At 71.7% G+C, this 22,920-nt stretch overlaps 1 protein-coding gene across 4 annotated transcripts in view; it reads right to left on the bottom strand.

Moving 5' to 3' along the window:
• Positions 1-2,359: 2,359 nt before the first annotated feature.
• Positions 2,360-22,920, bottom strand: part of ZNF385A (zinc finger protein 385A) — a 31,159-nt gene continuing 10,598 nt past the window's right edge. For 2 of the 4 annotated variants that reach the window (XM_075901660.2, XM_075901662.2), the window contains exons 2-8: positions 21,577-21,761; positions 12,000-12,110; positions 9,442-9,607; positions 7,242-7,562; positions 6,240-6,418; positions 5,621-5,716; positions 2,360-4,692 (exon numbers count right to left, since the gene is read on the bottom strand). In XM_075901660.2, the coding sequence (XP_075757775.2) occupies positions 4,462-4,692; positions 5,621-5,716; positions 6,240-6,418; positions 7,242-7,562; positions 9,442-9,607; positions 12,000-12,110; positions 21,577-21,761 (1,289 nt within the window). In that variant the 3' untranslated portion in view covers positions 2,360-4,461. Of the gene's footprint in view, positions 4,693-5,620; positions 5,717-6,239; positions 6,419-7,241; positions 7,563-9,441; positions 9,608-11,999; positions 12,111-19,871; positions 19,935-21,576; positions 21,762-22,920 lie in introns of those variants that run through there. The other 2 variants (XM_075901661.2, XM_075901663.2) reach the window with 2 other exon arrangements.

Here is a 22,920-nt window from a genome sequence, read left to right as displayed (position 1 = left end):
GAGGGCGCCTGTGTGGCCCAGTGCCCCCTGCTGCAGCGCCCTTCGCACACAGCCCTGCCACGAAGGCGTCAGGAAGGAAAGAGCTGGCATACACCGGCCGCGGCACATCCTGCTCCCAGCCCAGATCTGATGGTGGAGCTAGCGCGTGTCCTTGAGCAGATGGCACCGGGGCGGGGCGGGCCTGCCCCAGCACTTCTGCTGGGAGGCGGCTGCTTCTGGGGTGGGGGCAGGTCCCGACGATCTGCCAGGATCCCTCTGATTGGAGGGCGTTGCCCGGGCGTCTCAGCAAGGGGGACCTTGGAAGCTGGTTGCCCAAGGGCCAGGGGACTGCAGGTGCCGGCCGGCCAGGCTGAATGCTGGCTCTGCCCCGCCGGGAGAGCGGCCCGCGGCCGGTTGTTCCGTTGCGTCGGCAGAAATCAAACCCACCAAAGGTTTCCTCGTCGAAGGAGGGGCGCAGGGACAGGAGCTGGGTCTGCTTCAGGGAAGCCGGGGCTTCATGGGGGGGGGGGGGGGGGAATAAGCGAATGCGCCATTGCACCAATGGGAAAACTGAGGCACGGCCAGGGGCCAGCCTAGAACCCAGGAATTCCGGGCTTCCATCCCAGAACAGAACTCCGGTGCCCTGGTTCCTGGCCGCCCTGTTCAAACCACTAGCCCCTGCTCCCCCTCCCCCCGCGGGGGGAGGGGGGGGGGCTGCTGGCTCTGGGCGGGAGCCAGGGTGGGCAGGATTCTCGGGCACGTGGCTGAGCAGAGCGATCGATGGATCCGGAGACCCCGCTTCTCCCCCGGGGTGGGTGGGGCTGTTTGCTGAGCCCACGGGCGGGGGGGGGGGGGGGCTGGGAGACTGGGCCGCTGGGTGGGGTTAACTCTTCTGGGGGCCAGGGGCTAGTACGTTTCGGAAGCCCCCCCCTCGGCCCTGGGCTGGGGCCAAATGAGGGGCTCAGAGGGTGGGAGGGGCTGGGGATGAGGAGTCTGTGGTGCAGGAGGGGACTCCAAGCTGGAGCAGGGAGTTTGGAATGTGGGAACAGGCTCAGGGGTGGGGGGCGGGTCTGGGAGGGGGTTTGGGTGTGGGGGGGCTCAGGGGTGTGGGTCTGGGAGGGGGTTTGGGTGCGGGGGGGCTCAGGGGTGGGGGTGCGCATCTGGGAGGGTGTTTGGGTGTGGGGGGGCTCAGGGGTGCGGGTCTGGGAAGGGGTTTGGGTGCGGGGGGGCTCAGGGGGGGGGAAGGGGGTTTGGGTGCAGGCTCTGGGAGGGGGTTTGGGTGTGGGGGGGGCTCAGGGCAGAGGGTGCGGGTCTGGGAGGGAGTTTGGGTGTGGGGGGGGCTCAGGGCTGGGGTGCGCGTCTGGGAGGGGGTTTGGGTGTGGGGGGGCTCAGGGGTGGGGGGTGCGGGTCTGGGAGGGGGTTTGGGTGTGGGGGGGGCTCAGGGCAGGGGTGTGGGTCTGGGAGGGAGTTTGGGTGCGGGGGGGGGGCTCAGGGCTGGGGGTGCGGGTCTGGGAAGGGGGTTGGGTGCGGGGGGGGGGGCTCTGGGAGGGACTCAGGGCAGAGGGTGCGGGTCTGGGAGGGGGTTGGGTGCAGGGGGGGGGCTCTGGGAGGGGGTTGGGTGCAGGGGGGGGTCAGGGCTGGGGGTGCGGGTTGGGAGGGGGGTTGAAAGCCAGAGGGGGGGGGCCCACAGGCACTGGTGCCATCACAACCTGGCTCCTGGCCCGTGGGGGGGGGGGGGCAGCCAGCCCTGGCGTCTGGGCTCCCCCCCACTAACTCCCAGGACTCTACTTCCCTCCCTTAGAGCCGGAGAGGACCCCAGGCGTCCGGGGCTCCCCCAACTGCCCTGCTGGGGGTACGGCGCTGCCCCGGCTCTGCTGTGGCTGTTCTATGGGGCAGCAGCGCCCCCTGCTGGAGGGTGCGTTAATGCAGGGCCCAGGCCTTCCGGCAAAGGGCAGAAGTGGGGGGCGAGGGGAGAACCGGGGAGGCCCTTTGCCCCCCACAGCAAGGCCTTGGGGGGCCCTTTTGCAGGGCTCATGGATTCCACAGCCACTGACCCTGCCCCAAGACTCAGTTTGTCCTTGTAGCAAAACCTGCCCCCCGTGGAGACCCTGTGAACCCACGAGCTTGGGGCCCATGGAGGGAGGGGGCTGCACTTCAGTGCTGGGAGCCTGCCCCACGCTCCGCGCCAGCCACCACCGCCCTCTGCTGGCTGGAATGAGAACTGCTCCATTGCGGGTCATAGCCCAAGTACTGCCCCCGGCTCGCAGGGATCCTCCGCCAGCCTGTGCTGGGCTCGCTCCCCGGGGGCTGCGGCCGGGGGGCTAGTGATGGGGGGGGGGGGGGGAACAGCCACAAACACACGGAGCCAGGCTGGGCCTCATGGAGTCAAACCTTGAACTTTATTGTTGTCCGGTGCGGGGGCCTGGAGCGGAAACAGCACGTCAGTGCCACGGCGAGACGCCAGCCCGGGACGGACGGACAAGGACGGACGCTGGGGACAGAGGCAAAGCCTGGGAGCGCGGGGGGGCCCTCGGAGGACAGTGCTTGGCTGAGGTAATGCAGGGAGCGCGTGCCCGGACCCCCAGCAGGGTGCCCCCAGACCCCCTTGTCTATTGCTTTTGCTTTATCACAGTTTTGCGGGAGGGGTTGGGAATCGCAGGCGGGGCCGGGGGGTGCAGGCAGTGGGGGTCAGACCCTCCTGGATCCCGGCCCCCACCCTATTGTGCCGGGGGGCTGAGCTCAGAGGCGCCCCCACCCAGGGCTGGAGGGGCAGCGGGCTGTTCCCATTATTACCATCAGGCCCCTGCCCCATGCCAGGCATAGGGCGGCCCAAGGGCCAGGCCAGCACCCAGCCTGGGCCGGGGGGCAGGAGGGGACATCCCCGCAGCGGAGGGCCGTGTCCCCTGCTGCCCCACAGAGCCAGGGGGGCTGGGGGTGAACCTGACAGGCTGAGCCTGACCTTCTCCAGCCAATAAGAGGCTGCTACTAGGGCAAGTGGCCTGACAAACTGTCGCGTATCATGGCCCCCCCACTGCTGTGGGGTGAAGGGCGATTCTCCTCCAGCAGCCAGGCTTTGAGAGTGGGGACTGACATCCAGCTCATGGGGGCGGGGGGGGAGGAGCCTGTCATCCCACGCCTCTATTCCCACGTCCCCCCCGTGGGCACCCCCCAACCCACCCCCCTACCCGCCATAGGCACCTCTTCCTCTCCCCATGCCCTGATAGGCACCCCCAGCCCCTCCATCCCATGCCTCTGAGCTAGGGTCTGGCCAGCAGACCCATGGGGGAGGGGATCCCGACTGGATCTTGGGGCACCACCTGCCCCCTGGCACAGGGCCCCTCAGGCCCCACTTGGATCAGACCCCAAAGACCAGGCTGCCCCCGGGCAGGTGCCCCACAGTGTGCTGCTTGGGGGGACCCCTCTAGTCCTGCTGGGAGCCCCTCCAGTGTCAGCGCAGCCCAAACCCAGCCATGCTGGGGGGTCCCCCAAAGGCTGCGCTGGCCCCAAGACGGGGCGCTCAGGCCGGGCCCAGCCAGGGGCTCCTGAGAGACCGGGGGGGGGGGCTACCTCTAGACACAAGGCTCCTGCCCCAAGGGCAGGGGGGACGGGGGGGGCACAGTGCGGGCCACAGGCCGGGGGGTCCCGGAAGGAAGCGGGGCGGGCGGGGGGGGCACAGTGCGGGCCACAGGCCGGGGGGCCCCGGGAGGAAGCGGGGCGGGCGGGGGGGGGGCACAGTGCGGGCCACAGGCCGGGGGGCCCCGGGAGGAAGCGGGGCGGGCGGGGGGGGCACAGTGCGGGCCACAGGCCGGGGGGCCCCGGGAGGAAGCGGGGCGGGCGGGGGGGCACAGTGCGGGCCACAGGCCGGGCCCCAGGAAGAAGCGGGGGGGGGGGGTTAGGTACATGGGGCGGCCCAGACCCCGGCGTTATTGCAATGTGTCCGTTCTGCTGGCGGGCCGTGGGGGGGGCACCCCCGAGTCCTGTCCTGGGCTCCCAGCTTTGTGCCTCTCAGTGCAAGTGGACATGGCTTGTGTGGGGGGGGGCTGCGGGGAGCCCCCCAGCTCGGTGAGGACGGAGGCGCCCCCCCCGCGAGAGATACAAAAGAGATTGCTTACGATCAGTTCCCTGAGGTACCGGGGCCCTGCCCCCACTCCGGGGGCGCCCCCCAACCTGACGCTCCAGGGCGTCCGACAGGGGGGGCTTCTCCCTTCCCCCGACCTGCGCCCAAGATTCAGACCCCCCCATCCGTGGTACCAGGGAGAAGAGCAATGAAGGGGCCTGGGGGGTCCCCTTGGCCGCGTCCCCCTTGGCCCAGCCCTTGTGCAGAGGCGGATGGGTCTGGGGGGGACGGAGCCGGGGGGGGGGGCGGGGGAAGGGGAATCCCCTGTCTTCTGGGGAAGAGGTTCCGGGTTCCAGTTAAAAAGGCCCCGGGCCCCGGCCAGGCCCCCAGGCTGGGGGGCGGGGGGGGGCGGGCGGCACGGGGCCTCAGTACGGCGAGAAGAGGATGGGCCCGTGGGCAGTTCGGATGGGCCCCGGGGCCGGGCGCAGCAGCGGGTGCGTCAGGGGGGGCCCCTGCAGGAGGGGGGGCGTGGGGGCCGGGCGCAGCGTCAGGGGAGCGGAGGCCGCGGCCGCCATCGCCGCCGCGACGGCCAAGGGGCTGGGCAGGAGGCCGGCGGCCAGAGACTTGGGCAGATCCTTGGCGAAGGCCAGGGGGCCCTGCAAGAGAGAGGGGGGGTCAGAGGGAGCCAGGCGGGGCCCGAGGGCGGGGGGCACCCTGGGGAGACGCGCCAAGGGTACAGAGGGTAGTCAGCTGCCCCCACCCCCGCCTCTCTGTACCCCCAATGTCTGCCCCATCCCCCGCCCCCTCAGCTCCCCCACCCCCGCCACTCTGTACCCCCAATGTCTGCCCCATCCCCCGCCCCCTCAGCTCCCCCACCCCCCCCCTCAGCCCCACCCCCACCCCCGCCTCTCTGTACCCCCAATGTCTGCCCCATCCCCCGCCCCCTCAGCTCCCCCACCCCCGCCTCTCTGTACCCCCAACGCCTGCCCCATCCCCCACCCCGCTCAGCTCCCCCACCCCCGCCTCTCTGTACCCCCAACGCCTGCCCCATCCCCCACCCCGCTCAGCTCCCCCACCCCCGCCTCTCTGTACCCCCAACGTCTGCCCCATCCCCCACCCGCTCAGCTCCCCCACCCCCGCCTCTCTGTACCCCCAACGCCTGCCCCATCCCCCACCCCGCTCAGCTCCCCCACCCCCGCCTCTCTGTACCCCCAACGCCTGCCCCATCCCCCACCCCGCTCAGCTCCCCCACCCCCGCCTCTCTGTACCCCCAACGCCTGCCCCATCCCCCACCCGCTCAGCTCCCCCACCCCCGCCTCTCTGTACCCCCAATGTCTGTGCCCCATCCCCCGCCCGCTCAGCTCCCCCACCCCCGCCTCTCTGTACCCCCAACGCCTGCCCCATCCCCCACCCGCTCAGCTCCCCCACCCCCGCCTCTCTGTACCCCCAATGTCTGTGCCCCATCCCCCGCCCGCTCAGCTCCCCCACCCCCGCCTCTCTGTACCCCCAACGCCTGCCCCATCCCCCGCCCCTCTCAGCTCCCCTGCCCCTCTCAGCTCCCCCACCCCCCTCCTCTGAGCTCACCCCCAGATCGGCTGAGCTCCGCTGCTTCTTGTGCCTGCTCAGCAGGGGGTTGGGCTTCCCGGCTACCCCGTCCCTGTGCCTCCGGCTGGAAATGTGCTGCAGGGGAAAGGAAACTGTCAGAGCCTTGTTAGACCCCACTCCCCTCCTGACCCCCCTGCTATAACCACTAGACCCTGCTCCCCTCCCACCCCTGGGCCTGGAGCCTCAGGGTCCTGGCCCCAATCCCCCTCTAACCACTAGACCACGCTCCCCTCCTGGCCCCCCCCCCCGCTCTAACCACTAGACCCCACTCTCCTCCTGGCCCCAGCCCCGCGCTCTACCCACTAGACCCCACTCCCCTCCTGGCCCCAGCCCCGCGCTCTAACCACTAGCCCCGCTTCCCTCCCACTCCTGGGCCTAGAGCCTCAGGGTCCTGGCCCCAACCCCCTGCTCTAACCACTAGACCCCGCTCCCCTCCTTGTCCCAGCCCCCCCCCCCCACTCTAACCACTAGACCCCGCTCCCCTCCCACCCCTGGGCCTGGACCACTGTCCTGCCTCCACCCAGGGTTCAGCGCTGAGACGCCGCATCCCATGGGCCCTGGCCTGGGGGCAGGGCCGAGGGGGGGGGCAGGGCCCCACCTGTTTGAGCTGGAGCTCCGAGTTGACTTTGACGTTGCAGATCTCGCAGTGGAAGGTTCGCTCCTGAGCGTTGGGGTCCTGGCTGCCCGGCTCCCCGCTGCCCGTGGGGCCCAGGCGGGGGTAGGCCTTGATGGGCCCCAGCCCGCTGCGCGCCTCCAGGATGGTTTTGTGCTTGGTCCCTGGGGGGAGCAGGAGGCAGTGAGGCGGGTGGGGGGGCAGCTGCTGCCCCACGGCGCCCCCCATGGCAGAGGCTGGGGCTGGAGCCCTGCTGAGCTGCACTGAGTTTGATGGGTCTTTCCTGGACCACAGGGCAGTGCCAATGGGGGCGCAGCGCGGCTGGGGAGGGCAGGGTCCTGGTGCGGCGGAGGAGGGGCGGGAGCAATTCCCAAAGCGTTTCCAGCCGCGTGCGGAATAAACGAGGCCGGCGCGAATGGGCACCCCCAGGAGACATGCAAACCCTGCTGGGCGGCATCTGAATCTGCGTCCGGCTTGCAGGGAACCCCAGGGGAGGGGGGCAGACGAGCCGGGGGTGGCTGAAGGAGCCGGTAGGGTGCGGACAAGCCTGGGGAGGGGGTGGCTGAAGGAGCTGGGGGGGGGGGGGGGGCGGGATGGCCGGCAGCAGCCCCGGGAAGGGCTCTGAAGCCAGACGGGGCGGGACCGGCTGAGTCTGTGGCTTTTGCTCTGTTTTTCCAGGGCTGGGCGCCAGCGGGGGGGCAGGAAATGTGGGTCCCCGGGGAGGGGCACTGAGAGCAGCTCCCCACTGGCAAAGAAGGGCTGGGCTGTAGGACTCGGGGCATTGCCAGGGGGTGGGGACTGGCACAGCTGGGGGGGGCAGGACTGGGGGGCACTGGTGGAACTGTAGACGGGGGGGTCCAAAAGGAGCTGGACAGGTGGGGCCCGGCCCTGGGGCGTGGGCATGGCAGCCCCCGTGGGCACCAGGACCCTGGTGCTGCAGGCCAGGTGGAGCCCCCCTCGCCCAGCTGCCCGGCCCCGGCCTGGTACCTTTGTTGTGGGCCTCCAGCTGGGACAGGGAGTTCACGGCCACCTTGCAGAGCGCGCAGTACAGCAGCTTCTTGGCCTTCTCCTCCTCCGCCTTGGCGCTGGCCCCGGGCCCCGCGCTGCCGTTGCTGCCTGGCCCCGCGGTGCCCGCGGGCGGTGCCGCCGCATCCCCCTTGGCCGGCGCACCCCTGGGGTCCTGGCTGGCTTCGGCCAAGGAGGCCTGGCAGGGGGGCAGGGCTGGGGCCGGAGACGCCAGGTAGGGCAGCTTGAAGGGCGAGGCGGGAGCCGGGGGCAGGGCCAGCCCCAGCCCGTTCTGCGGCTCGGCTGCAGGAGAACAGACCGTCAGGAGCAAAATGCAGGACAATGTAGCACTTTAAAGACTAACAAGATGGTTTATTAGATGATGAGCTTTCGGGGCCAGACCCGCTTCCTCAGATCAAATAGTGGAAGACCGTCAGGGCTTGTGTGGGGTGGGGGGCCAGGGAGGGCTGGGGCGCAGCGCCCCCTAGTGCCACAAGAGGGTCTCTGCGCCCCCGCGCTCTGTAGTGCAGCGCCCCCTAGTGCCACAGGAGAGTCACTGCGCCCCCGCGCTCTGCAGTGTAGCGCCCCCTAGTGCCACACGAGAGTCACTGCGCCCCAGCGCTCTGCAGTGCAGCGTCCCCTAGTGCCACAGGAGAGTCACTGCGCCCCCGCGCTCTGCAGTGCAGCGCCCCCTAGTGCCACACGAGGGTCACTGCGCCCCAGGGCTCTGCAGTGCAGCGCCCCCTAGTGCCACACCGGGATCACTGCGCCCCCGCGCTCTGCAGTGCAGCGCCCCCTAGTGCCACAGGAGAGTCACTGCGCCCCCCGCGCTCTGCAATGCAGCGCCCCCTAGTGCCACACGAGGGTCACTGCGCCCCAGGGCTCTGCAGTGCAGCGCCCCCTAGTGCCACACCGGGATCACTGCGCCCCCGCGCTCTGCAGTGCAGCGCCCCCTAGTGCCACACCGGGATCACTGCGCCCCCGCGCTCTGCAGTGCAACGCCCCCTAGTGCCACACCGGGATCACTGCGCCCCCGCGCTCTGCAATGCAGCGCCCCCTAGTGCCACAGGAGAGTCACTGCGCCCCGCTCTCTGAAGTGCTGCGCCCCCTAGTGCCACACGAGGGTCACTGCGTCCCCGCAATCTGCAGTGCAGCGCCCCCATGTGCCACACGAGGGTCACTGCGCCCCTCTTGCAGCACAGCGCCCCCTTGCGCCTATTTGCATCTCCCCCCCTCGCCTGTCCCCGCCCTCCACTGGTCAGCCTGCCCACGTTCCCCCCCACTTCACCTCCCTCCTGCTGGCCAGCCATCTCATGTCCCCCCCACCTCACCTCCCCCCACTTTGACCCAGCTTCCTTTCCCCAGCCCTCCCCAACTAGCCCCCCCAGCACAAGGTCCAGCGTGCGAGGCTGCTCTATAATTCATAGGAGCCATTAATTCCCCCCCCTCTGCTCCAGAGGAAAGTTTCCAGACGGGGCAGGCAGGCTCTGGTAACCGTGGCGATCGGGTTTCCAGTTCACATGGGGGGGGGCTCTGCCAGTGCCTCCCAGCCCCCCATCCCTGCCAGTGCCCCCCAAGCCCAATGCCCAGGCGCTGCTGTTGCAGCTGTTGGAGTGGTGAGGGGAGGACAGTATCTGCCCCCACCCTGCTGCCCAACGCAGGTGCCCGCCGTGCCACTAGCCGTGACAGGGTGTGGGGCTGGGGCGCGGGGGTGGGGGGTGGAGACTACAACGGGGGGGCATTCATTAGCTGGCAGCGCCGGGTTCTGTAGAGCCACCGGCTTCCGGGCGCCACGCAGCCCCATGACCCGCCTGGTGCCACCGCCATGAATTTTTCATGCGCTGCTATTTAATTAGCCGCCAGGCTGGGCTGACGAGCCGGCTCGGGTTCCCGCTGCAGAGGGGCTGGGGGATGGGCTGGGGCGGCCCTGTGGAGGGTGGGGGCCGGGACAGAATTGCCCCATGGCAGTGGTGCTGGGTGCCACTGAGCAGCTGATGCCCCACACCAGAGCCAGCTGCATTTCAGTCTGTCTGGGCAGGCTGGTGGGGCCCGGCCCCTCCACCCCAGGGCGCCCCATTGCCCCCCCGGCACCAGATCATGGGGTGAGGAAGGGGCTCGCGCTGTGTTCCCCTCGGCTGGGAGGGGGCTAAGGGTGCTGAGGCCTCGGGCAGATGGGGGGCACCTGGCTTCTCCGAGTCGCCCTCGCCGACGCTGGACGTGGGGCTGCCCACAGGCCCCGGCTTGTCGCCTTCCCGGGCTCCCGGCTCCTTCTGCCGCGTCTTGGCCACCTCCAAGCCCTTGATGCGCCGGGCGTGACGGTTCCCCTTGTAGTGCGCCTCGGCCTGGCTCTGTGGGGAGAGGGGGGTCAGAGCAGCTCCCCACAGCCCCCCCCAACCCCGGGGAGGGGTCCGGGAGCCGGGCTCAGCACGGTGGGGGGCAGGAACACACAGCGCAGCCCCAAAGTGTGGCGGGGCGGGGGCAGGGACCCGCCGACAGTGCCCAGCCCCCAGGGGGGGCATTAGGAGCAGCCCCCAGCCCCCCCAAAAGGGCCAGAGATTCCCCCCCCTTCGCCTCTAGCCCAGGGATTGGGGGTTAACTCGACAAACAGCCCCCACCAGCTACACAGCCCCCCTGCCCCCCACAGCCCTGCCGGCGCCCCTCGCTCCCGACCCACAGCCCCAGCTCAGATTGCCCTCCCAGTAACTGGAGGGAGGAGCCGGGGGGCACAATTCTATCTCCAGTAACTGCAGGCAAGCCCCTGTCCTGGGGTCCCAGCTAGAGCCCTGACACAGGGGGGCAGGCGAGTGGCCCCTGCGCCCCTGCAGCTCCCCCCCCCCCCCCCCGGGCCCTGGAGTGCTCAGCAACTGGGCCAGAGGGGAGAGCGGGGGGCTGGGGCCAGGATTCCGGGTTCCATGCCCTGCGCTAGGAGAGGAGCGGGGACTAGTGGTTAGAGCAGGGAGTGGGGGCCAGTCCAGTGCCCTGAGGGGGGAGGGGAGCCCCAGGCTGCACCCCGCCCCGAGGGCTGAGCCAGCTCCTGGCCGCGCTCTGTGCTGTTTATTCCGGGGATGGCGCCTCGGCTCCGCCCGGGGTCACAGCCTGGGCCGCAGCTGCAGCCACAGCTGGGACATAACAACAAACCGAGCAGCCCCCCCCCCCAGCCCGCGGGTTGTGGGGACAGACAGTGCCGTGGGTCCGCCCCCCAGGCCCCTCCCACTGCTGCCGGGACAGGGTGAACCCTGGACTAGCCCAGCCCCCCAGCCCTGCCGGTGCCCCTCACCCCCGCCCTGCGGCCCCTGCCCCCCCAGCCCTGCCGGTGCCCCTCACTCCCGCCCCGCGGCCCCTGCCCCCCCAGCCCTGCCGGTGCCCCTCACCCCCGCCCCGCGGCCCCTGCCCCCCCAGCCCTGCCGGTGCCCCTCACCCCCGCCCCGCGGCCCCTACCCCCCCAGCCCTGCCGGTGCACCTCACTCCTGCCCCGCGGCCCCTGCCCCCCCAGCCCTGCCAGTGCCCCTCACCCCCAACCGCAACCCCTGCCTGTCTGGCTGCTGGTGCCCCGCTGTGCGGGCAGGGCCTGGCTGGGGGGCGCTGCCACCCCTTTTCAGGCAGGGTCACCCCCTCCCCAGCCTTGTGCCAAAGGACAGCGGAGTCTCAACAGCTGCCTCCTCCCCCGGGCCAGCGCCCTTTGCTCCCCCTCCAGGCTGTGCCCATGCTGGGCGGGGGCACCAGGGGCGGCCTGCGGGGGGCAGACCCCCACTCCCGCTCCCCACCTGGGAGCAGAGACCGGCAGCAGCTGCTTGGACACAGGACTGTGCCGGGGGGGGGGGGTGCAGGTCAGTGATGCCCAGCCTGGGGGGCACTGCCCGCTCCCTGCCCCTCGGCTCGCCCCGGTCAGCCCGGCTAGAGAGCCGCAAATCCCCCAGTGCCCAAGAGCCGGGCGCGGAGCCAGGCCAGGCCAACGCCACAAAAGAGGGGACTCGGTTTAGGGGCCAGCCCTGACCCCCAGGCTGCACCGGCCACTCCCTGCACGGCCCCTCGAGCTCCTGCCACTGAATTCCTGCATGCCCGAGCGCCAGCCACGTTTCTCTGTGACTCAGTTTACCCCTGGAAGGACGGGGGGATCCATAAGGCCAAAGAAAAGAGGGCTAGCTGCATGGGGAGGAGCAGTGGGGCCCAGGCTGTGGGGGGAGTGGAAAGGGGGGGGACACCCCCCACACCCCAGAATGGACACAAGAGAGACAGACGAGCTCTCAGCGGTGGGCACAGCCAGGCCTGGACACCCCCCGTAGCCTGGGCATTGCCGACTGCCCGACACGGCTCATCTTGGCCTGGCCCGCCCCTCCCCGTCCCCTGGGGTCAGAGCAGAGCCCCATGGGCTGGCCGTGACACCAAGCGGGAATTCGGGGTAGTAGTTCTCAGAAGTTGAGCCGTGCCTCAGTTTCCCCCATGCAGCACTGGGCCCTAGCGGGGAGGCCGGGGCGCTCCCGGGGCCGGGTGAGCTACCGAGGCCAGGCTGAGCGACGGAGGGGCTGCGGGCGGATTCTGTGCCAGTCCAGGGGGGCAAGACGCTGCCCCCTCCACCCTGTGTGGCCGCGCCAGCCGAGAGCCCTGTGCGTGCCCGCAGCGGGACGGCCCCACGGCCTGGTGGGCAGGGGCAGGGACGCCGCGGTGCCACCCTGGGTCCGGGCGGCTGCAGGGGCTCCGTGCCAGGCCTGGGGGGCTCTCCGTGCCGGGCGGGGGGCTCACCTCGGAGTTGAAGCGGATCTGGCAGACGTTGCAGGAGATGACGGGGCGCCGGGCCCGGCCGAGGGGCGCCCCGAAGGTGTGGCTAATCACCGCCTTCTGCACCGGGTCCATCTGCGGGCACAGAGAGGCCGTGAGCCGCCAGGCAGCCGGGCCCTGCCTCCTTGGCCCAAGGGGGAGCAAAAGGGAGGAGTCCCTCTCGGATGGGGGGTGAGCTGAGGAGGGCCAGCAACACAAACCCCGTGAGCATGTGGGGCAGGAAATGGGGGGCAGGGCAGGGGGTGAGACACGTCGCGGGGGGGGGGGGGGCTGGGAGGGATTCAGCAGCTGGTCAGAGCCCCAGCGGGTGATGCGCGGACAGGCCAAGCCGGGCTGAGAACTCAGCCCCCCTGCTCCGCCCACTACACCCCACTGTCCCCCACAATCCGCGAATGCGCCGTGGCCTGCGCGTGGCACGGCGCCAGGAGTCCCAGGCCCACATCAAGCTAAGCAGCCGGGGGGGCGGGTCTCCGTAATGGGCCACACAGCCCCCACCCCTGGGATCCAGCTCCGAAGAGCAGCTGGCAGCTTCCCCCCCAGCGACCGCCCCCCCTACACACACTGGCACCTGCCCTCCCCAGCCAGGCACCGCGCCCCCCCATAACCCACCAGCCCTGCCCCGGCCCCCCCCTTCCCTTTGCTGCAGTGACCCTCTGATGAACACTCCAGCTGCAAACACCCCCTGCTGGCCCCCACCCCACCCCCTGCAGCCGAGCGCCCCCTGGTGGCCCCCACCCCACCCCCTGCAGCCGAGCGCCCCCTGGTGGCCCCCACCCCACCCCCTGCAGCCGAGCGCCCCCTGGTGGCCCCCACCCCAACCCCTGCAGCCGAGCGCCCCCTGGTGGCCCCCACCCACCCCCTGCAGCCGAGCGCCCCCTGGTGGCCCCCACCCCACCCCCTGCAGCCGAGCGCCCCCTGGTGGCCCCCACCCACCCCCTGCAGCCGAGCGCCCCCTGGTGGCCCCCACCCCAACCCAACCCCTGCAGCCGAGCGCCCCCTGGTGGCCCCCACCCCACCCCCTGCAGCCGAGCGCCCCCTGGTGGCCCCCACCCCAACCCCTGCAGCCGAGCGCCCCCTGGTGGCCCCCACCCACCCCCTGCAGCCGAGCGCCCCCTGGTGGCCCCCACCCACCCCCTGCAGCCGAGCGCCCCCTGGTGGCCCCCACCCACCTCCTGCAGCTGAGCGCCCCCTGGTGGCCCCCACCCACCCCCTGCAGCCGAGCGCCCCCTGGTGGCCCCCACCCACCTCCTGCAGCTGAGCGCCCCCTGGTGGCCCCCACCCCAACCCCTGCAGCCGAGCGCCCCCTGGTGGCCCCCACCCACCTCCTGCAGCCGAGCGCCCCCTGGTGGCCCCCACCCACCCCCTGCAGCCGAGCGCCCCCTGGTGGCCCCCACCCCAACCCCTGCAGCCAAGCGCCCCCTGGTGGCCCCCACCCCACCCCCTGCAGCCGAGCGCCCCCTGGTGGCCCCCACCCACCCCCTGCAGCCGAGCGCCCCCTGGTGGCCCCCACCCCAACCCCTGCAGCCGAGCGCCCCCTGGTGGCCCCCACCCACCCCCTGCTGGCCCCCACCCCACCCCCTGCAGCCGAGTGCCCTCTGGTGGCCCCCACCCACCCCCTGCTGGCCCCCACCCCACTGCATGCAGCTCAGCTCCCCCTGCTGGCCCTCCATCTGCCCCCTGCAGGCCAGTGCCCCCTGCTGGCCCCCACCCACCCCCTGCAGCCGAGCGCCCCCTGGTGGCTCCCCCCCCCCCCTCCTGCAGCCCCGGGCCCACTGCTGCCTCCCAGCATGTGGGAGTTTAGCTCCCGAGCCGCCTGTGGAGGCCGGAGGCCCCCCGAGCCGGGGGTGGGGCAGGTGATGCTCCGCTCCCCGCCCTTGTGATCTCCCCGGCGGGAGCTGGAAGGCGGCCAGGGGAGCTGAGCCATGCTGCTCCCAGCCAAGGCCGGCGGCTGGCCCAGCATTCGCTAGCGCGAGTGGAATTTCCCTTCCTGGCCCCGTCCTGCCCTTCCTAGCACCCGGGGGGGGGGGCTGCTCACGTGCAGCACCGAAGAGCCAGGGCCCCCCCCCCCGCCCCAGGCCCCGCCAAACGCCGCCCACGCTCACTTTGGGACAGGAAGTGAAGCGGCTCTGGAGCCAGCAGTGGGGGGAGCAGCTCTCCGAGCTGGAGTCCAGCCTGAGCACGGCCTGGCCAGGCTGCACCCCTGGCTGGGTCACCACGAACGGGAGGGGGGGAAGGGCCGGCCCGGGCGGCGGGATCGACTTCTGACCCGCCACAGATGGCTCCCCTGAGCTCCCCCTCCCCCCCGCCCAGCCTGGCTCCCCTCCAGGACATGGGGATGACAACCCAGCCCCAACCTGCCCAGCCCAGCCCAGCCCAGCGTGGCCCAGCCGAGTCCTATCCTGCCCCGCCCAGCCCTGCCTTGCAGGAGCATCTGGCAATACAGCCTGGGAGGCCCCCAGACACCCCGGTGCGGCATGTGTGTGCGTGTGTGTGCATGTGTGTGTGCATGTGTGCGTGTGTGTGCATGTGTGCGTGTGCATGTGTGTGCGTGCATGCGTGTGCATGTGTGTGCATGCGTGTGTGTGTGGGTGGGGGGGGGATCAGGCAAAACCCAACAGAGCGTGTCCTGTAGCATGTGGAGCCGAGTGCCCCCCAGGCTGGGACCTCGCCTTCAATCCCACAGCCCAGAGCCACCCCGATGCCCCCCCCAGACGGCCCTGCCAGCGGAGCAGCTGTGACCCAGAAAGCAGGGCAGCGAGGCCGGCCAGGAGCCAGGCCCCCGGTTCCACGCCGGGCCCAGCGGGGGAGATGTGGCGGCTTGGCTGCGGGAGCAGGGCTCAGCCCGGGCTCTGGGTTCCCTTCCTGCCCCTGGCCAGTGGCGGCTGACTCTGGGGGGCTCTGGTGAACCAGGGACCGGCTGCCAGGCCTCCAACGGGACAGGGGAGCGAGCGACCACAGGAGCCATGGGGCAGCCACCACAAGCCCGGCTGCCTGATCCCGGGGGGCTGCCGGGCACGGAGGGTTAAGCAGGGCAGGCGGATTTCTGCCCGGCTAATCCAGCCCGGGGCTCCCGCTGCGGATTAGAGGCGCTGAGCCACGGGCCCAGCGTGAACATCTGCACAGTCCCCCCCCCCCCCCGGATTAGGGGTTATCTGGTCCGATCTCCGGCCCACCCTGCCAGTCGCCCCTCCTGGCGGGGGTGGGGAGAGCGGATCAGCTCCACCCCCCACCCCCTGCCCCAGCCCCACTCCCCCCACGGAGCCTGGCTCTGCTGCGCACCGGAGCCCTGAGGCCTGTGCCAGGCGGCTGGAGGGGTCGGGATCCAGCCCGGAGGGGGCGGGGGAGCCAGCTGGGCCAGCCAAGCCCCCGGAGCCCAGGCCTGCAGCACAGGAATGGGGGCCGTCTCGGAGGTGTCCAGTCTGTGGGGGATCCCTGCTAGCCCCGTCCCCCCACGGCTCCAGCCCCTCGGCTGCACCAAGCCCCCTCTCCGCTCCCAGAGCAAGTCCCCGGCAGGAGTGGGGAGCAGCCCCACCTCCGTGCCCATGTCCTCCCCCGCCCCGTCCCAGGGACGCGCTCAGCCCCGGCGTGCACCCTCCCCGGTCCCACAGAGCCAGGAAGGGAACCCCGGAGTCGTGACACGAAACGACCCCCCCTCCCGGTCAGCTCAGCCCCAGACGCTGGGTCACAGCCCCTCCTCGTGCGCCAGGCCCCAGCCAGGTGTTCCTAGCCCGGGCTGGGACTAGAACCCTCGACCTCTGGCCCCACAGACACAGCGGCATTTGCCGGCCCAGCCTCTAGGGGGCAGCACATCCACGCACAAGCCGGGATATCACCGCCGCTGGGCTGTTCCTAGGACGACCCATCCCTGCTGGCTCCCTCCAACCTCTCCAGATGGGCACAAGAGCGGGCACCATCCCCCCGTCTAGCCCAGCAGCGTGGCCCAAGCCCGGCACCCAGCCTAGGGCAGAGCCCCCTCAGCCAGTCCTTTTTAATGACCCCCCCTTCCCTCCTGGCCCCCCACTCTCCTCCCTGCGTGGCAACGGGGGCATCTAATGGTTTTAGGAAACCTGGGCGTGCCTCAGTTTCCCCTGCATTTCGCAGGGCAGCCTAGTGGGAGAAGGGAGGTGGGGACCCCTGGGGACTGGCTGAGGGGGCTCCTTACCCGCGGAGAATCCAGGGGGGCTGCCCACCGAGCCGCAGGGCAGCGACGCAGCACAGAGCAAGGGGCAGGCAGGGGAGCTGGCTACTGGAAGGAGTCAGGGCTCTCCCCATGCAGGGCAGATAGAGCCACCCCTACAGGTGGGCTTCCCCCTTCCGGTCGGGCCGCTGGGCAGAGGGCTCCCAGCTACCTGCTCTAACCACTAGACCCCACTCTCCTCCCAGAGCCGGGGACAGAGCCCTGCAGTCCTGGCCCCCAGCCCTGTGCTCTAGGCTGCCTGGGCAGCAGCAGAAGACGGGCTGGAATGGGCAGGAGGGCTGGTCGTGCGGGGGGCAATATTGGGATGGGTCAGCATTCCCCGGCTCCCCCAACACGGGCTCGAGGGCTGTGCGCGGTGGGGGGGTTAGTGCCCTACAATCCCACAGGCCGGTAGAGCCAGGCCATGCCGGGGCCCTTTACACCCGCCTCCGTTCCTTGCTGTGGCTGGCAGTGCTCCACCCCAGAGGCGGCTGCATTTCCCAGGGGCACAAAGCGCGGGAGGCCCTGGGGAGATTTCACAGGCCCACGGAAACAGCCCCGTTCTCTGTAGCAGCCCAGCACGCGCCACAGGAAGCAGGCGAGATTCCCCACCCCCCCGACACCCAGCCCTGGCTCTGCGCGGGGCCCCGGCCGGAGCTGGTGGTTTGTGGCCAGGGTTAGGTGCAGGAACCAGGGCACGGGTGCCCGGCCTCCTGGGTTCTCTTCCCGGCCAGGGCAGCCCGGAGCCAGCAGGCCGGAGCCCACGCACACTCGAGTACCAGGGGGCCACGTTTGGGCCCCTGGAGCCCGTGACAGGACTGGCTGCAGCCAGCAGGGATGGGGCACTGGCCGCTCAGGGCAAGGAAGGCTCCGTCGGGGGGGGGGGGTAGAGCTGGGGGGAGGCAGCCCCCCCCAAACACTTACTAATGGGGGGCCTGGCACTGAGGGCCTGGCAGGCACAAGCTGGTAGAGCTGCTGCTCCCCAGGAGGTCGGCTAGGGACGGGCTCCCACGGAAAGGCCCCTCTCAGCCACTGCTCCCCCCCCCCCGCCTGCTGCAAAGGAAGGAGGCGGGAGCAGGGAGCCAGGGTGCCCGGGTTCTAGCCCTACCTGTGGGAAGGGCAGTGGGGGCTAGTGGGTAGGGAAGGATCTGGGAGGCAGGAGGGGGGCAGGATGCAGCGGCTAGCGCAGGGCCCCAGGGATCACTGCACTCAGGGGGGTCATTGGGGGAGGGTTGCGCCCGGCTGGGCTCAGCTGAGTGACCTTGAGCAGCTCCATGCCTCAGTTTCCCCAGTGGGGGGGTTACACGGAAAGTGGCATGGGGGAGCCCTTCCAGGGCTTTCTGGGAGTCAAAGGTGCCTCCCAACACCAGCCCCCCCCCCCCACCTTGGACTGGGCAGCTCCGGATACAGACCCGCTTGGGGGGGGGTCAGGCCGTGGAGGGTTACAAGGGGTTGGGGGACATGGGGGGGTATGGTGGTCCCTCCCTCCCTCCCTCTGTGGGCATGGGGAGACCCAGCCAGGCAGGGGGAGGTCTGGGGGGGGGGCACCCAGGGACCCAGCCCTGAAACAGGCTCTGCCCCCATAAACCCATCAGCAGAGTCACTCCGCACAGGGGTGGGGGGGTGCAGGGGGTGAGAGGAGCCGGATGCGGAGCGGGGGGGCCCGGCGGTGCAGGGGGCTGCGTGGAGGCGGGGGGGGGGGGGCTGCAGAGACTCGGACAGCGGGGCTGTGGGAGCCGGAGAGAGGCGGGGGGGGGGGGGACGCGCTGCGGGGACCCAGAAAGGGCTGCAGGTGGATGCGGGAGCCGGGGGGGGGGGAGCTGTCGGGGGGGGGGGGGCGGTCTTGCGGCGCTGGGCAGGGGCGGGATAAACGCGCTGGGGGGGATCGGGAGCCGGAAGGTCCCCCCCCGCCCGGGACACCTGCTCCCCCCCCAGCCCGGCCCCCGCGCCCCCTTACCCCGCCCGCGGGGCGACTCCGCAGCGCCCAGCGCCCGGCCGCGGCGCGATCCCGGCCGAGTCCCGGCGCAGCCGGCAGCGGGCGGAGCCCCGGGCCCGGGGCGGAGCGAGCAGCGCCCACCCCGGCCGGCCAGCGCCAAGCCCGCTCCCCCAGCCGGGCGCTTCCACCCCCCCGACCTGCCGGGGGGGCAATGACCCAACTGCCCCCCCCCCGCGTTTGCACCGCCCCCCCCAGCCACCTGCGACTGGCCGGGACCCGAACTTCCTGCCCCACCCCGGGGTGCCCCTGCCCGGCGCCGAGTCCTGACTCCCCCCCCCCCGGACAGGAGGGGCCGCGCTGCGGGGGTCAGGCTGCTCCCAGCGGGGTGCGGGGGCGGTGGATGGGGAGGAGGGGAGCCAGGTGGGGAGCCGGGGAGCCGGCTGGGCGCCCCACGAATCGAACCAGGCCCCCTGGGCGCCAGGCATCAGCTCCTGCATCCAGAGCCCCGCAGCCCCCTCCTGCCCCCTGCGCGGGGCGGCTGGCTCCGGCCCCCAGGCCCCACGGAGCCCCCTTCCCGCAGCTCCCTGTGGCCTGGCCCCAGGGGGGCAGCAGCCACTGAAGGGGCCTCCTGCGACACCCCCTCCACGCACCGGCTGCCCAGCGGGCCCCCGCTTCCGAGAGACAGTCCCAGACCCAGAAACACGCGGCTGCAGGAACGGCAGGGCCTGGGCGCAGGAGGGAGCCGTGGGACACGGGGCGTCACCGGCCCAGCGACCCCCTGGCACCGGCCCAGAGCAGAGCCCAGTCCGGCTCCAGCTGCCCCTGTCAGAGCCCCGCAGCTCTGGACCCACGGCCCCCACCCTGCGCCCGCCAGGACCCACGGCCCCCACCCTGCGCCAGCCGGGACCCACGGCCCCCACCCTGCGCCAGCCGGGACCCACGGCCCCCACCCTGCACCCGCCAGGACCCACGGCCCCCACCCTGCGCCAGCCGGGACCCACGGACCCCACCCTGCACCCGCCAGGACCCACGGCCCCCACCCTGCGCCAGCCGGGACCCACGGCCCCCACCCTGCACCCGCCAGGACCCACGGCCCCCACCCTGCGCCCGCCAGGACCCACGGCCCCCACCCTGCACCCGCCAGGACCCACGGCCCCCACCCTGCGCCCGCCAGGACCCACGGCCCCCACCCTGCGCCCGCCAGGACCCACGGCCCCCACCCTGCGCCCGCCAGGACCCACGGCCCCCACCCTGCGCCCGCCGGGACCCACGGCCCCCACCCGCTGCCTGCCCGGGACTCAGTTTCCTATCTTCACCGCTGCTCTGCACAGCCCCTCGCCAGGCAGGGCTGGCTCCCGAGAGCCACGTTGTGCCAGGCCAAGGACCCGGGCCCAGCTCGGCCCTGCAGGCTGCTGCCAGAGCGGGCACATCCCTGGGGCTTGTTGCGGCCTCCAAGGCAGCTGCTGGGCCAGGCCGGGCTGGGAAGGCCTCTGGGCCTGGGGGTGCCGGCTCAGGGGAGCCAGCCGGGAGCGGGGCCTTGGCTGCTTCCTCCGGGGCGGGCGTGCTCGGAGGTGAGGTCAGTGACCCCGGGCGCCGGGTCCTACAGACGGGCCGGGGCCGCTCCGTGGGGCTGCGGGGACCAAGGGATGGGATGGGGGAGAGGAGACCCAGCCTGGCCCAGCCCTGCCCCCCCAGCCCTGCCGGTGCCCCTCACAGCCCCCACCTCTGCTATTCCAGGCCTGGCTAGACCCCCAAGGGAACCGGGTTTCATCAGATGCTCCGCAGTAGAGGTTCTGCCTCGGCCCCGAGGCCACTGAGCTGGGAGCCGGGCGGCCCGAGTTCCGGTCTCACCTCGAGAGTCTCCCGCCCACTTCCCAGCTCTGCATATCCCCCCCCCGCGGCTTCTTTCTCCCCCCAGCTCTGCAGCCCTGACTCCCACCGACACGTCCTGCTGCTGGTGTTAGCCCCTCATTCCGCCTTTCCAGAGCCCTGGCTCCCAACCCCGCACTGCTCTCACCACTAGCTCCCACTGCCCGCCCAGGCCTAGAAAGCAGGTGTCCTGCTCGCCACGAGCGGTTGTGGGCTTGGGGGTTTTGTTTTGCCCATCTTCCAACAGGACATTGGAAGGGGGAGCCCGAGGGCCAATGTCCCCTCTCTGCGAGGTGCCCATCCCCACAGTATCTGGGCCCTCACGCTGCCCAAGAGCTACGCTCCTTCGAGGAAAATGCCTGCTGGTGCCCCGTGCCTGGCACTGTGCCCCCCTGGGGTCCTCCCCACTCCAGGCCAGGCTGGAGGGCCAGGGCACCCTAGGGTTGGCAGATTGGGAGGTGGGGACCCCCCACTGCTCGTGGCTGGAGGGGCCAGGCCAGGCGGGGCACAGAGCCCCAATGCTGTGAAGGCCTCTCGCCGCCCTGCGCGGACACGAGCTGCCCCCCGCGGCTGTACATGCCAGGGCGGCTAGTGGGGCCCACAGCTCTGCCCGGCCTGGGGGCTCATGTCTGGCAGTGCCCTGTGGGCATCACCGGCTCCCTCCCAGCCAGCATGTGGGACAAGAGACTCTGCCCCCCCCGTTAGCCCTCGGACTACTCCTCCCCCGTTAGCCCTCGGACTACTCCCCCCCCGTTAGCCCTCGGACTACTCCCCCCCCCGTTAGCCCTCGGACTACTCAGCGTCTGGCCCGCCTGCCGGCAGCGCATGTCAGGCAGCCGCTGCCAACCCTGGCCCGGCGGAGCTGCGAGCCGCGCCCCGAGTTCGCCAGGTCTCAGCGCAGCTTGTCAGCCGGGGGCTGGGCTCCTCCTACCCACCGTGGGCGTTTGTTTGGTTTGGTCTGCAGGGAAACTGAAAAACAGCAGCCGCAGCCGCCCAGCCCAGCCGGCCGCTGGGCCAGCTCCTCCTTCCCCCCATGGCTGGCCAGCCCGGAGCCGGCCACACGCCCACCTGGAGCAGGGCCGGGCACCGTGGGGCTGCGCGAAGCCGCTAACACCTTCCCGGCAAGGGCTTTCCCCGGCACCCGCCGGCCGATTGGCAGCCCCGCGCCCTCCCGGCGGCCACTAAATCCACAGCACCCCCGGGCAGGGGAAGTCAGCGTGGCCACATGGGGGAGGGGCAGGGGAAGTGTGGGGCACTCTGATGGGGGGGTCAGGGGACAGGCACTCGGGGGGACACAGGGGTACAGGCCCCTAAAGCTCCAGGTAAATTCATCCCTGTCTGTCGGCCAGGTCTGGGTACCCAGGGGAGGGTCTGGGGGCCAGGGCAGGTCTGGGGGTCAGGGCGGGTCTGGGTACCCAGGGCTCTGTGCTCTAACATGCCCAGAGGATCTCTCAGCCCCCCAGCCCAGCTGTGGGTCAGATCCCTGCAGCGTTCCTGGGGGGGGGGGGCCCTGGCCCTCGCCTGCCCGGGGGGGGGGGGGGGGAGGCGCAGAGTCCTACCGGTGCCAGCAGAGCACGGGGTGGCAGCAGCCAGGGCCTTACCGTGCTCAGTCCAGGGAAGAGCCCCACGGCCGGCTGCGCCTCCATGGGGAAGGGCAGGAAGTGCTTGAAGTCCAGCGGCCCCTGGATCATGGCGGGGGGTGCGCGCAGCATGGCGGGGAGCGGGCCCCCCCGGCTCAGGCTCCCTAGACAGAGACAAGGAGAGAGTGTGAGGGCAGCCCGGGGCACCTGGCCGGAGCTGCGCCTGCAGCCGGGGATCCCCGTCCCACGGGGCTAGAACCCACGACCTTTGGCTCCCCGGGAGCAGCCGCTGCAACCTGCTGCTGGACCCCAGGGGGCGCCAGGCTCCCACCCAGCCCAGGCTGGGGCCAAAGAGGGGCTGGAAGGCGGCACCGGTGGGAACCCGGCCTGAGTCCCATGGGCTAGTGTCTGCCAGCCCAGGGAGCTGGCAGGGCCCTGGGGCATGTGGGGTGCAGGGGCAGAGCAAAAGCTCCAGGCTCAGGACCCGGAGTTAACCCTGAAGGTGCTGGGCTGCACCTGGGGGGCTGTGGGGTGGGAGTGAGGGGCACCAGCTGGGCTGGGCGCTATGGCATGGAGCTGAGCAGCACGGGGGGGGGGGGGGCGCACACGCGTGTGCAGGCGGGCATGGTTCTATGTGTGCATGTGAACATGCCCGGGGCTGCAGTGTCTGGGTGGGGCCAGGCCAAAGGTAACCCCCGGGGGGGGGTCCTCTCCATCTCTAGAAAGGCCCCACGGAACTCAGCTCTCCCCCTCCTCCCACCCCAGCTCCTAGGGCCCGACCCCCCCACCTCTCTGACAAGATGGTGCCCCCTGGTGGTGGTTCTGGGCAGTGCAGCCTGCTGCTGGACTGGGTGACCCGGAGGGGGGGGGGAGGCGAGGGCAGTGGGGGAGCTGGGCCTGATCTCCCAGAATGCACTGCAGCAGGCCCACCCCTGGCCGTGCCCACCCCAGGAGCAGAGGGGCTGGTGGAGGGGAGGTGCCCCCCCCAGTTGCTCGTTTCCCCCCAGGGCGGAGCCGGTGGGCAGGGATGGAGGGGCCCAGGCAGGCGGGACATGCCCCCCCCTCCATGGTTGATGGAGCCACAGGCCTTGCAATGCCCAGGCGCCCCCCGCCAGGCTGCCCAGCACGGAAGGGCAGGACCCGGGGGGGCCCTATGCCTGCTGGAATTCCCTGGCCAGGGGCAGCCGCCCCGGCCGGACTCTCGGCACTGGAGGGGCTGGAGGGACAGGGCCCCGCTATGGGGCCAGCCTGGCGCTGCTCGGGGAACCCCCAGAGGCCCACCCCTCCCAAGTCCCACAGCACAGCCCCACGACTCCCTGCAAG

Source organism: Pelodiscus sinensis, chromosome 31, assembly GCF_052426305.1.
Source record: "Pelodiscus sinensis isolate ZL-2025 chromosome 31, ASM5242630v1, whole genome shotgun sequence".
NCBI lineage: Eukaryota > Metazoa > Chordata > Testudines > Trionychidae > Pelodiscus > Pelodiscus sinensis.
The sequence above is the reverse complement of the archived record's forward strand: the minus strand, read 5'-3'. Positions and strand labels throughout refer to the sequence as shown.